Raw genomic sequence first — 14,806 nt, forward strand, 5'->3', positions numbered from 1 at the left:
GCGTGGAAAAATTTCCTTCTCAACAAAGCACCGACGAGGCAACAGTCACGAGCCATCCTGCCTTCGCCACCTCTCGGCTCCTGCCCATCTCCAGGGTGATGCCAGAGACCCGTCACGGCCGGCGTGGCAACGGCTTCATTGAAGTGCCGTTTTTGAAAAACTGGACTGGCTGAGGGATGACAGGCCAAGCTCTCAGTAGGAAAAGAGGAAGACCCAATACGAGACGGAGCAGTTTTCTAAAAGAAGCCACGGTCTTATGTTTACAAGAGATGCGCAGGGCTGTCAAGGAGAAGGCATATTGGAGAAGGCGCATGGCTGGGGGTCACCATAAGTTGAGGGCAACTTGACAACAACAATAACAAAGGTCTCAATGGTTGTGGTGAGAGGAGGGGTGTCAGGGGTACTGTAACTGGAAACCCCACAGATTTGGCTTGCAAAGCAACTCTTTGGATCTGAAGCCTCCCCAACTCAGCATAAAGCAAGGGTCCCACAAGCCAAGAATAATGAATCTAAATTTAATATAAAGGGAACTTATTGAGGGTGGGGCTATTTTGATGATGGGGGAATAAAGGCACAAGGGTGGGGCCCACAAATACCTGCACATTTATCTAGAAACCTCTTGCTTCCAGTAAACGAGGCTCAAGAAGTGTTCTAGAATAGGGGAACATCTTGGGAAACCACCAAACAGCGAAGTCAGGCCCGGAAGACGAGGCAGTTTGGCTTCGAGCTCCCACTTCCACTCCGCGTCGCACTCTGGAAGGGGCTGGCCCAACCGAACCAAGACCCTAAACCTGGTTTTAAAGGTGCCGAAAGGTGTATCCGTACACCTTAAATCCTGGTCATACCCGTTGTATGGCATATCCATTTGAAAAGAGTAAAGACCTCTAGTTGGAAAGACAGGAAGTCAAAACTTGGGTTTATTTAGCCCAGGCAGATTTCCTTCCTCACAGGATGTGGAAATCCCCGATTCTCTAAGGGGGTGCCCTTCTCAAGAACTAACCCGACTCAACCCTGCTTAGCTTCTGAAATCAGAGAAGATCTGATAACCCTTGAGACAGCTTGGCTTGGGTCCAAGCTATCTCAAGGACAGCATCTCCCGGGTGTTAAGCTCATCAGGATAGGTCTTTCTCTTGGTGCCACCACCTCCACAGGAGCGTTTGGTGGAGACACAGGAGAGGGCCTTCCCTGTAGCTGCTCCTTTAGACTCTGGAACTCCCTCCCACTGGAGGCCAGCTTGGCCCCATCTTGGCTGTCCTTCTACAAGGAGGTGAAGGCAAGCTTCGGGCAAACTTTCCCTCTGCCTGAGTGGAGTTGTTAAGCAGATTGTTGTCAACTTACTGCTTTGAATTAAAAAAGAGAATAATGCTGGGAAAAGCTGAAGGCAGCAGGAAAAGAGGGAAGACCCAATGCAAGATGGGTTGACTCCCTAAAGCAGTGGTTCCCAACCTTGGGTCTCCAGATGTTCTTGGACTAGAACTCCCAGAAGCCATCATCACTAGCTATGCTGGCCAGGATTTCTGGGAGTTGTAGTGCAATAACATCTGGGCACCCAAAGTTGGGAAGCATTGCCCCAAAGGAAGCTGCAGGCTTGATTCTCTAAGAGATGAGCAGGGCTGTTGAGGACCAGACATTTCGGAGGCCACTCATTCAATAGGGCCACATGTTGAAGGTCAGCTGAATGCACGCACCAACAGCATGTCGGATGGCAAGCAAAAACCCATTATCTGAAATCTCCGAATTAAAGACAAGCCGACAGGGTGACATAAAGAGCAGACATTGCCACAAAGCACTATGAAGATGGAAAGGGGATAAGATCCGTGCATTTGCATTAAATACACAATGTTTCAAACCTCTCAGTGTCATCTTCCCTTTTAAATTTTAACACACCCTTCTTAATATGTATAGCGTGCACGCGCACAAAAAGACACTTTAAATTGCTTTGTCTGAGGTTCTCTTCCTACAAAACTCTTTCGGAAAGATTTGGTTAGGGCAAGCGCTACAGCAATTATCCTCCAATAAGAGCGGAACTTATTAAGAGTTGAGACAGGGGCCTATTCATCTTCCTGTCTCTCTTCCCATCCATAAAGCAAAAGATCTCGCTCTACCGTGGGCTGTTTCCCCCGCACTTCAGAGACTCCGGGATCAAATAAAAATTCTGCAAACCTCAGAATTGAGCGAAAGGTCCACAGCAACCCTGCGGGTGTGATCAGAGGTTGGCGCCTCGGCTAATTGCACAGGCTTTCCTTTTTACCGGCTCACCGTGCTGCCCACCCCTGGTCACGGCTCACAGCCTGGAAAAGAATGCACAGCAGAAGCAGGGCAAAAAAACGGGCGGGTGGGTTGGGTAAATACCCAAATCTCTGGGCTGTATTAGCAACAGACCCTTTGATTTGGGCTTTGGACACCCCAAATCCCTGCAATGTCACTCTCGGCCTGATCACTGATGAAAGAAATGTCAAGGTTCTCACACACTTTCTCATCATCGTCATCAAACTGCAGAGCTGGAAGGGACCCCGTGGGGTCATCCAGTCCAGCCCGTCAAGGAGGCCCAGTGGAGGAATCGAACTCCCAACCTCTGGCTCCACCAGCAGATGCCTAAACCACGGAGCTGTTCAAGGGAATCCCTATCTGTGCTTGGGAGGGGGGGGAAATGACACATCCTTCTGGTACTCTCTCCCCTCAATAAACAACACCAGTGGGCAGAAAGTCCTAGTGGAGTTATCTAGCTCATTGATATGGCAGCTTGTGGGGGATAATGGGAGATGGAGTGCCAATGCGTTTTCCCTTGCCGGCCAGAATCACTCCACTCCGTCCAAACACATCCTCACTGAAGCCCGCCTTTCTGGGAAGTATACTGATTATATATTTTCCTTTTGCTTTGATGACCTCCAGATTTCTTCAAGTCGGGTCTTAGATGGGCCTGACCATCGTGACTCTCTTAACTTGATGGATGGAACCGTCACATTCTGGGACAGGCAAACGCATCGGCCGCAGCTCCCATCCAAATTTCACCTTGGGCTAGTCTGGATAAGCTGATGGAACTGGAATTTTTTTTAACAAATATCTGGAGGCCATAGCAGCCCAGTCTTGCTTTAAGAGGTTAAGCGGACAGCTGGATCTGTCATGCACAATGTAATGACGCGTCTGATATGCCAAGTTCTCTAAAACTGCCTTCCTGTTTTGAGTGTCTCCCTGAGAGCTGGAGAGAGTTACAGACCTCTCCTTATGTTCTGACGCCCATTCGCAGATCCATCTCCATGGGAAAGCTCAGCCACCACCACCCCAATGTCACACAGCAATAAGTCATGATAAAATGCCCTTTGCAATTTATCCAGCATCAGCGCCCTCAGTTACAGCTCAGTGGGTTGGAATACCTGGCAGTGGAGACAGGCCCTTAGACTGCAAAACCGGACTGAACTTCCCTGGGGAAGGGCCATCGAAGATCACCTGTGGCGGATGGGCTGATGTGCCCGGACACATCTGTGGCCTTCCTGTAACTTGGTCAGTGGTCCCAGGTCACTAACGGAAAGAAGAGACAGGGAAGCCACGGCTGAGGATGTGATGATGCCTGGAACATGCTGGATAAGCAGCCACAAATCAGAATTAACCTGATGGCAGGTTTTTAAGTCAAGGATTACCGCCACCTTCCCAAGAATGGGACTGCAGCCATAGAATCACAGAAAAGTGAAGTTGTAAGGGGGCCTCAAAGGCCATCCAGTCCAACCCCCTGCTCAAGGCAGGGATACAAATCAAAGGACATCTGCCAGGTGGCTGTCCCATTTTCTCTTGCAGGCCTCCAGCCTTGGAGCGCTCGCCACCTCCCCAAGGTCATGCATTCCGTTGTCGTACTGCTCTAACGGTTAGGAAGTTTTTCCTGATCCTCAGCCGAAATCTGGCTTCCTTGAACTTGACCGCATTGTTGCGTCTCCTGTACTCTGGGATGATGGAGAACAGATCCTGCCCCTCCTCTGTAGGACTATCACTCAAGTATGGGAAGAGTGCTATCCTTTCTCCTCTTGGGGCAGTGTCCAGCAATGTCCACACTGCATTTGGTACAATTTTGTTTACTAGGCAGGCAGGGTTGGAGGAGCTTTATGGATCTGTGAATGCTCTCCGCCAGGAAAAATTCTGTCGACAACCACCTTTTCAGGAGAGATTTTGGAACGGGGGGGGGGGGGGGAATCTGTCTATTTCCCCAGCTCTTTTCTTTTCTTTTCTTTTCTTTTCTTTTCTTTTCTTTTCTTTCTTTCTTTCTTTCTTTCTTTCTTTCTTTCTTTCTTTCTTTCTTTCTTTCTTTCTTTCTTTCTTTCTTTCTTTCTTTCTTTCTTTCTTTCCTTTTTTGAAAGAACACTCTTTTTCATTCTTTCTCCTGGGTCTGGTTGCTAAGGAACACACGGTTCCTTGGCTTTCTCTTCTGACCCGACTACCGCGCACAGCAAAGGCAGCCGGAGAGCGGTCTCGCCCCCATGGCCCAGGTGGGGAACACCAGGCTCATTACGGAACAGTGACCTGCATTAATCTCTCCGCAGCCCCGGTCAGCCGGCCGGTCGGGGAGCAGCCTTCGCCGAGACACGCACTTGCGCTTCTCCTCACGGCCACCTCGAAGTGTGGGTTCCGTGCGCTGGTACGTTTGAAGATCTGAAACGGTCGCTGCGGGGAAGGTTTCTCAAAACGGGACTTGACCATCCTCAGCCACTCGATCGGGCAGCTGGTCAGAGCTCTCCTTGGAAGAGAAGCAAGCCATCCTTTTTTGAAAGAAACCCAATGAGGCGGGATGGAGGGAAAGAGTGACAGAGGAGAAGGCCTGGGTTCGAATCGCTGCTCAACCATGGAAACTCACAGTTTGGGGGGTGGCGATGGTAAAACCACCCCTGAAGCATCGCACTGATCTTAAAAACGCTATTGGAACTGCTACACATCCGTTCAAACTTGATGGCATGTAACACACGCACACATTTTAAACACGTGAATGGCCTGAGAAATATAGGGTTTTAATTCCTTTTGCTTTGTTTCATTCATCAGCTTCTTCCTCAGAAAAGGGCCCGAGACAGCTTACAAAAACGGCTAAATCCCAGAGCCGTGGGCTAAAAACACCATGACAAAAACTCATGATGATCATATTAAAACAAGCACTAAGAAAACTATGTCAAAACAATTTAGAAAGACTTTATAGGAAGAGCTTTCTCTTCAGGCAAGCTTCCCCCCCTCATGACGAGTTGCCAAGTGTTTTTTTGTGGGTTTTTTTTTTTAAATGGATGGTTGCGCCTTCTTGCTTTGAATCTGGTTTTGGTCTTGCTTTGGTTTACCATCGTGCAGTGTGGCATCTGTTTGATCCTGTTCAGTGTTTGTACATTTAAATGGTTTTAATTTTAAATATGGTCTTTGAATGATGTAAGCTGCCTTGGGCCCTTCTTAAGGAGAACGAAAATGTTTTGGATGAACAAACGAACGAACAAAGAACTGAACGAATGAACAAACGAACAAATATTGTATCTCCCCCCAGCCTAGCTTCATAATGTGTTGGGATACACAAGAGGGCTTTTGATGAACATCTCAAACTCCAGGCCAGCTCACAGTGGAAGAGATGGTCTTTCAGACCCCAAATCTTGTAGGGTTTCAAAGATCAAAAGCGGCACCTCAAATTCATCTTGGAACCAAACTGGAAACTAGGGCAGTTGGTTCAAGACCAGCGCTGGATCTGAGAGGACCTCAAAGCTATGGAACTGGTCCTTCAGAGGGAAGACAATGCCAACCAGGAGAGGCTACAGTTCTAGACCCTCTCTGTCTGTCTCGCCTGGCTTAAGACCCGCATGGCCAGGTAGCTCAGTGAGTTAGGGAACTGACTGAAGAGCCAGAGGTTGGGAGTTTAAGTCTTCACTGTGTCTCCTACAATTACAGCCAGCCTGTGAAGTCTTGGGCCAGTTGCACAATCCCAGGGAGGCCTCAGAAGAAGACAAGGGGAAAGCCCTTCTGAGTATTCTCTACCTGGAAAACCCTAGAAAAAGTCAGAATTGACTTGAAGGCAGATGATTATAAAAATGACTAGGTAGCTCACCAGTTTAAATGTTGGGCTGCAGAGCCAGATGTTGGGCGTTCAACTCCCCACTGTGCTTCCTGGGAGAATAGCCAGCCTGGGTAGCCTTGGGCAAGCGGCACCGTCCCAGATATAGCCTCAGGAAAAGGGAAGGATTGTTGGTTGTTGTGGGTTTTGCGGGCTCTTTGGCCGTGTTCTGAAGATTGTTCAGAACACGGCCAAAGAGCCCGAAAAACCCACAACAACCATTAGATCCAGGCTGTGAAAGCCTTCGTGAATATATTGAACGCCTCTACGGGAAGGATTGTAGTTTAGTCGTGTCTGACTCTGTGTGATCACATGGACCAGAGCACGCCAGGCCCTCCTGCCTTCCACTCCCTCCCAGAGTTGGGTCAAATTCATGTTGGTCACTTCGATGACCCTGTCCAGCCATCTCATCCTCTGTTGTCCTCGTCTCCTGCCTTCACTCTTTCCCAACATCAAAGTCTTTTCCAGGGAGTCTTCTTTTCTCATGAGATGGCCAAAGTATTGGAGCCTCAGCTTCAGGATCTGTCCTTCCAGGGAGCACTTAGGGTTGATTTCCTTCAGAACCGATAGGTTTGTCCTCCTTGCAGTCCAGGGGAGTCTCAAGAGCCTCCTCCAGCACCACAATTCAAAAGCATCCATTCTTCGGCGGTCAGCCTTCCTTATGGTCCACCTCTCACTTCCATACATCGCTACTGGAAAAAACGGTAGCTTTGACTATGCGGGACTTTGTTGGCAAGGTGATGTCTCTGCTTTTCAAGATGCCGTCTAGGTTGGGTTTAGCAGTGATGACCTGTAGTGGCAAATGCAATGTGCCGAGATAATTTCCACATGTGCATTTTTTACCATCTTCCTGGGGGGAAAAACACTGCAGAACTCCATGGTTTTCAGTGACAGTGGGCTTAATAAACCTAATACTTCTTCAAAAGTTGAGTAAAAGCAGTCACAGAAGGAATAAACGCAAAAGCCTGGCTATTTTTGTGTGCGTAAAAGGCTTAAACTTAGCTGCTGCTTTATGACTTTAACATTATGTTTTGGACTAGAATATAGTACCTTTAATTAAGCACAAACACCATGGGTAAATATAGACAGAATAACCTTTATCTTTTTCAAAACAGGTTTAATATAGCTGATGAGAAAGTTGCCAACAACTGCTGTTCTCAAAAACATTATTTCATTTCGTTATCAAGTATGTATGGATTTTTAATTTGCCTTCTCGCCCCCTTTTAAATATATTTTCTTTTTCTTTTTGCCCAAATTAATATCTTGTGGTGCAGAAACAGGAGACTGCGCCAATGAATCATGCGGAAGGAGGTTGCAAGGGTGAGGTGGAGGCAGTAAATATAGCATCTCCACGCGGCTGTGCCCACTAGCAGAGACGGCTTTCAGAAGAGATTAAACTTCTGACTTGTAAAACCCAACCAACAACTGTCTACATGCTTCACACCGAGTTTCCTGGCCTTCTAGAAAGAACCGAATGACCATCCATGGAACATAAGCAGATAGTAGTAGCCATGCTCAGGAATAGCCTTTCTCTAAGAACAAATGGAGATAAACCACAAAGAAGGACTTTTCCTTCCTTCCTTCCTTCCTTCCTTCCTTCCTTCCTTCCTTCCTTCCTTCCTTCCTTCCTTCCTTCCTTCCTTCCTTCCTTCCTTCCTTCCTTCCTTCCTTCCTTCCTTCCTTCCTTCCTTCCTTCCTTCCTTCTTTCTGCCCTCCCTCGCTCCCCCCTCCCTCCCTCCCTCCCTCCCTCCCTCCCTTCCATCCATCCATCCATCCATCCATCCATCCATCCATCCATCCATCCATCCATCCTTCCTTCCTTCCTTCCTTCCTTCCTTCCTTCCTTCCTTCCTTCCTTCCTTCCTTCCTTCCTTCCTTCCTTCCTTCCTTCCTTCCTTCCTTCCATCCATCCATCCATCCATCCATCCATCCATCCATCCATCCATCCATCCATCCATCCATCCATCCATCCATCCATCCATCCATTCACTTGCATCATGAACTGCTGGAAAGTTAGGTTGGGTGTTCCACAGGGGTGGATTTAAAGATCCTTAAGGTCCCTTTCAGATCTGCAGTTCTAAGATGATGATGATTAGTATTAGTATTTATAGTTCACTTTTCTCTCCAGGTTTCCCAGAAGAAACTTGGTGGACTCTTTGGGAATAAAGCTCTCCAAGTGGACCTCATCTGTCAAGGCTCTCCTTATATTTGAAGGCCATCATTCCCAACCTCATGCACGGGCAGACTCTGTTATACTACATCTCCCAGGATCTCCTGCTAGTGCAGTTGGTGGCCTGGGGAAGATGAGAAATGTAGTCCATCATCACTGTTGGGAACCAGTGTTGTAAGATAAACAGGAGAGGATGTGGAAAAGATCATACCAAGAGCAAAAAGGGAGTTGAATTGAATACTTTATTCCGGTCAAAGACCAGGAAACAAAAAGGGGAGATAAAGAATACTCTTCCCTTCTGAAACATGAACACCCTAAAGCTGAGTGGCTTAAAAATATGTGTGTAGACAGAGAATCTGTACTCCATGGATACATCCATTCGATCAATGGCCATGGCTCTCTTCTATGGTAGTCCGTGTTGCGACAGGGAAGTTCTGACTCTCGCTGTAGTTCCAGGCAAGACAACGGCGGACAATTCCAAGTAGTTCATCAAACCACAGATCCCAGGATTTGGCAGGATAGAGCTGTGGCGCTCAAGGTGGTATGAAACAGATATAACCATGCAGTGCAGACACACAAATACAGGGCATCACACCATTCTTGAAGTATTTGGTGTCCCTCTAGCGAGGCAGCTAATATCCAGCCTCTTTATATTATAGCAGGATGTTGCTTCGTGTCGTTTTGTGCAGTCAAGCCGGACCCGACTTCTAGCGACAGGGCTTTCAAAGTAAGTGAGGTATATAAGGAAGCGGTTTTGCCAGTTCTACACACACACACACACACACACACACACACATACAGTCAGTTACTACAGCGAAGCAAGGATTCAAACCCTGTTCTCCAGAGTCCTAGTCGGTCACTCAATCTGCTACACTACACTAGTGTAGTAACAGAACATGACTTTGGGTTTCATCCTGAGTCTGAGCTATATCCTGGTGTTATGTCAACAGAGGAATGGACATCAATGGAGTCTTCCAAAGGACCACATAGAAGAAGACCAAATGTCTGAGAAACTGCCACCCCCGCCCCCCCCGATGAGGAACCAGACCCCTTCCCTGCTTCTTGCTCTGCCTTCTGTTGGAGTCAGCTACGAGCAAAGCTGCCAGGAAGGGAAATACATTTAAATGCATTCTTCACTATGTGTGTGGGCTTTTATTTTGCAACAATGGCGCATGGGCGGTGACTAAGCCTACTCCGCCACACAGTCTTCGCTCGCATTCCATGTACCACAAAGCAGAGAAGCCCCGCATTCGTTTCCTGAAGTGAAATACCAAATGTCGGGAAACAAATCAGAGAATCCCTGGATTGGCTTCCAGCTTCTCTCCATAAGGAAAGTCCTGATGGATCGAGCAGGTGCCTTCAGGGAGCCCACAAACCTGCCCGTTCCATTTCCCAGCTGTTAGTTCGTTCACTCGTTCGTTCGTTCGTTCGTTCGTTCAAGTTATATACCGCCCCCGTTAGTGCTGAGGTGCTACTCTGGGTGCTTTGCCATAAATATAATACAAAACTAGGAATGAAAATAAAAACAGCTAGTCACCAATTAAAAACAGATGGCGCAGGGGTCAATATGGTGAGCCTTCCCTTCTAAATAGCCAAAGGGAGGGAACCCAGCAAGAGGTGGGCCAGAAGGGACCAAAGGGCTCCGTAGTCCGAGACTTTCTTAGTACTTGTTCTTTAGTCATCAAGTCATGTCCGACTCTTCGTGATCCCATGGACCAGAGCACGCCAGGCCCTCCTGTCTTCCACTGCCTCCTGGAGTTGGGTCAAATTCATGCTGGTCGCTTCAATGACACTGTCCAGCCAGCCCATTCTCTGTCGTCCCCTTCTCCCCTTGCCTTCACACTTTCCCAACATCAGTGTCTTTTTCAGGGAGTCTTCTCATGAGATGGCCAAAGTATTGGAGCCTCAGCTTCAGGATCTGTCCTTCCAGTGAGCACTCAGGGTTGATTTCCTTCAGAATGGAGAGGTTTGTTCTCCTTGCAGTCCAGGGGATTCTCAAGAGTCTCCTCAGCACCACAATTCAAAAGCATCAATTCTTTGGTGGTCAGCTTTCTTTATGGTTCAGCTCCCACTTCCATACATCGCTACTGGAAAAACCATACCTTTGACTATTCGGACTTTTGTTGGCAAGGTGATGTCTCTGCTTTTTTAGATGCTGTCAAGATTTGTCATCGCTTTCCTCCCAAGAAGAAGGCGTCTTTTAATCTTGTGGCTGCTGTCTCCATCTGCAGTTATCATGGGGCCCAAGAAAATAAAATCTGTCACTGCCTCCATATCTTCCCCTTCTATTTCCCAGGAGGTGATGGGACCAGTGGCCAGGATCTTAGTTTTTTTGACGTTGAGCTTCAGACCATTTGTTGCACTCTCTCCTCTTTCACCCTCATTACAAGGTTCTTTAATTCCTCCTCACTTTCTGCCATCAGAGTGGTATCATCTGCATATCGGAGGTTGTTGATATTTCTTCTGGCAATCTTAATTCTGTCTTGGAAATCCTCCTGTCCAGTCTTCCACACAATGTATTCTGCATGTAAGTTAAATAAGCAGGGAAACAATATACATCCTTGTCATACTGCTTTCCCAATTTTGAACCAATCACTTCTTCCATATCCAATCCGAACTGTTCGTTTGTTGTCAGTTCTAGAAGGTGTTGCAAGTCTTCATAGAACTGGTTAATTTCAGTCTCTTCAGCATTGGTGGTTGGTGCATAAACCTGGATTCCTGTGATTTTGAAAGGTCTGCCTTGGATTCGTATTGAAATAATTCTATCGTTTTTGAGATTATATCCCATTACAGCTTTTCTCACTCTTTTGTTGACTATGAGGGCTACCCCGTTCCTTCTATGGGCTTCTTGCCCGCAATAGTAGATATGATAATCATCTGAGCTGAATTCGCCCATTCCTGTCCATTTTAGGTCACTGATGCCCAGGATGTCGATGTTTATTCTTGCCATCTCCTGTTTGACCACATCCAGCTTCCCAAGGTTCACAGATTTTACATTCCAGGTTCCTATGCAGTATTTTTCTTTGCAGCATCGGACTTTCCTTTCACTTCCAGGCACGTCCATAGCTGAGCGTCCTTTCGGCTTTGGCCCAACCACTTCATTAGCTCTGGAGCTACTTTTACTTCTCCTCCGCTCTTCCTCGGTAGCATGTTGGACGCCTTCCGACCTGAGGGGCCCATCTTCCAGCGTCATATCTTTTAGCCTTTTGTTTCTGTTCATTGGGGTTTTCTTGGCAAAGATATTGGAGTGGATTGCCAGTTTCTGTTCTAGGTGGATCACGTTGAGTCAGAACTCTCCACTATGACCTACCCATCCTGGGTGTCTTTGCACGGCATAGCCCATAGCTCCTCTGAATGACTCAAGCCCCTTCGTCATGAAAAGGCAGCCATCCTTAGTGCAAACAATGGCACTCTTAGAAACAAGTTTAATTTATTTATTTATTAGTGTGTATATATATCTATATCTATATCTATAGACCTATAGATAGAGATATTTAACATGGTGAGCTCTCCAGTGGATTTGGACGCTGCAAAAATACCGGGAGACCATGTCCCCCACCCCATCCTCATCCAAAATTCACCCAATAGCCAACCACCGTGGGCAGCTCTTTTCAGAGCTGAGTCCTAGATGCCAACAAGGAGCTGAAGAAACAAATCATAAAAGAGGCAGGAAAGAGGAACCCCTCAAAAGCCACGGCAACCTAAATCCAAATGCAACGAGATGGGGCAGCCAAAGATTGTGGCAGAGGGGGGTCTATGGAGGCCTTCTTCAAAAGCTGAGATTTCGGGCACTTCCTGAAGGTCAAGAGGGAGGGGCAGGAGATGAATACAGTGGTGCCTCGCTTAGCGATCACTCCACTGAGTGATGAAATCGCTTTGCGATGGACTTTTGGCCATCGCTGGAGCGATGTGATGTCCTCTATGGCTAAAATTCGCTTTGCGATGATCGCGGGGAAGCGATCATGGCAAAGCGAACTTTTTTAAACAGCTGATCGGCGGTTCCAAAATGGCCGCTGCAAAAAAATGGCCGCCGCTGTTTTGCCTCGCTGTAGAGGCACCCAAAATGGCCGGCGCTACGGAGGAATTTCGCTTTAAGGTAAATTTTTAGCCCATAGGAATGTATTAAACGCGTTTTAATATGTTCCTATGGGCTTTTTTTAATCGCTTAGCGATGAAATCACTTAGCGATGTTTTTTCCGGAACGGATTAACATCGCTAAGTGAGGCACCATTGTATATGTATGGAAATGCACCCCTTTCTTACCTTCGCCTTCCGCCTGTCTGTATGGGTTGTACTTGGGCTTGGGAGCGACGACCGGAGCAAACTTCTTGGGCGTCTGTTGAGTGGAGACGGAAATGCTCGGGGTGCCAAAGGCATGCGTCGTCTCCATCCTCGCAGTGACGTGCCCGGTGGGTTCACCGGCATTCTTTGGCGGCAGCCACGACGGGTGAGACATGGCTCAGGTCTTGAAAGAAGCAGAGAGAGAGAGAGAGAAAGAGAGAAGTGCATTTACTTAAAATTCCTGAGAAGTAGCCCTGTTAGACTACAGTCTAAAACCCAGCAGAGTCCTTGGCCAAAATCCTGTTGCATTCTTGGGCTGGCGTAACACCGTTGGCGGAACTCTCGGCAAGGAACTACTGCAAGCGAAGAATTCCCTGTTGGTTTTTTGGCAAATGCCAGCGCTGACCAGGGGCCTTTCCTCCTTGAAATTAACTTCATTTGCATTATGCTGGCAAGAGTGATTAATGGAATTTTTGCCTTTAGCACCTGAAAAACCAACATATCACAATTGGTATCAGCTGTCTGTGGGTGACAATGACTGGTTTTAAGGATGCAGGTAGGTACTGACCATCGTTCATACCTGTACCAGTCACCTTCCAAATGGCTTCTGACAAGCATTATTAAAACTATCATCACGATAGGCCCTTTGCATTTCTACAATACTTCATGTCCGCGGGTTCCCGTCCCTGTATGTCCGCTGAGACTTTACTCTCTCCCCCTGAAGAAGTGGGCTGTAGTTCACAACAGTTTCTACCCAAAGAAATGTCTTCGACTTTAAAGGTGCCTCGTTACTGAATACTAGGAAAAACGTCCTAACTGTTAGAGCAGTAAGACAATGGAACTGATTATCTCAGGAGGTCATGAGGGCTCCAACGCTGGAGGCCTTCAAGAGAAAATTGGACAACCACCCGGCAGATCTGTTTTGATTTGGATTCCTGCCATGAGCAAGGGGTTGGACTTGATGGCCTCTTAGGGCCCCTCCAATTCAACAATTCTAGGATTCTTTGACTCTTTTGCTACACTTGTTTCATTACTCCATGAATTTACATTTTGTAAAGGTCCCAGAGACATCACCTTGCTGACAAAGGTCCACATAGTCAAAGCTGTGGTTTTTCCAGTAGCGATGTATGGAAGTGAGAGCTGGACCATAAGGAAGGCCGACCACAGAAGAATTGATGCTTTTGAATTGTGGTGCTGGAGGAGGCTCTTCAGAGTCCCCTGGACTGCAAGGAGAAAAAACCTATCCATTCTGAAGGAAATCAACTCTGAGTGCTCACTGGAAGGACAGATCCTGAAGCTGAGGCTCCAATACTTTGGCCATCTCATGAGAAGAGAAGACTCCTTGGAAAAGACCTTGATGTTGGGAAAGTGTGAAGGCAAGAGGAGAAGGGGACGACAGAGGACGAGATGGCTGGACAGGGTCATCGAAGCTCCCAACATGAATTTGACCCAACTCCGGGAGGCAGTGGAAGACAGGAGGGCCTGGCGTGCTCTGGTCCAGGGGGTCATGAAGAGTCGGACACGACTTAACAACTAAACAATAACAAAATGATCCTTCAGCACAACAAAATTTTAGCACCCTTATAACCACCGGTTATAAAACAAGCAAAAGAAGAAGCAGTAAAATAGTAATTAAATATCAATAAGTAAAACCAGCAGTGGGGGAAAGAAAATACTAACATGATTTCATCTATGATTAAAAGCCTGGGGAAATTAGAAGTTCTTCGGCTGACACCAAAGAGACCATAAAATAGGCGCCAGGCAAGCTTCACTGTGGGAGGGGCACCAGGATTGAGAAATTGTCCAGGGAGGGAGAGATTTTTTAAAAGAAGAAGAAGAAAGAGAGGAACCGAGCTTCCAGTTATTGCCAAACGTGATTTATTCTTTAAGAAATATTTCTGAAAAGTCTCCCCATATCCTCTAGCTCTTGGCACATAAACAATGCCCCCTAAAACTGAGAGGATGTTGGCTAACCGAAATAGCTTGTGCCAGCAGAAACATGCCTCCCCCCCCTTTCCTTCTTTCTCCCACTTCACTTTTCATGGTGACCAAACTTTGCTCCGGGGGGGGGGGTTTGCTGTGGTTTGTTTCGATTTCTATATGACCCAGTACTGATAGGGTACTCTCTGGGCAGTTTACAATACAATCGTGCAAATAATGTGCCACCCTGTAATCCAGGGACTCGTTGTAACAGCCTCGGAAAGATGGTGGGCTGAATCAGCCCCTCGAGATCAAACGCAGGTCATGAGCAGAGTCTGTTAAACAGAGTCACAAAACTTTTGATTGATTGATTG

The 14,806-nt window shown here is 47.2% G+C and overlaps 1 protein-coding gene across 3 annotated transcripts in view; it reads right to left on the bottom strand.

The window, feature by feature from the left end:
* The window catches only part of LPP (LIM domain containing preferred translocation partner in lipoma), a 318,860-nt gene that overhangs the window by 158,983 nt on the left and 145,071 nt on the right, over positions 1 to 14,806 (bottom strand). For 2 of the 3 annotated variants that reach the window (XM_072996382.2, XM_072996380.2), the window contains one exon: positions 12,495 to 12,696. In XM_072996382.2, the coding sequence (XP_072852483.2) occupies positions 12,495 to 12,687 (193 nt within the window). In that variant the 5' untranslated portion in view covers positions 12,688 to 12,696. Of the gene's footprint in view, positions 1 to 3,374; positions 3,520 to 12,494; positions 12,697 to 14,806 lie in introns of those variants that run through there. The other variant, XM_072996383.2, reaches the window with a different exon arrangement.

Source organism: Pogona vitticeps, chromosome 3 (genome assembly GCF_051106095.1).
Source record: "Pogona vitticeps strain Pit_001003342236 chromosome 3, PviZW2.1, whole genome shotgun sequence".
NCBI classification, from domain to species: domain Eukaryota; kingdom Metazoa; phylum Chordata; class Lepidosauria; order Squamata; family Agamidae; genus Pogona; species Pogona vitticeps.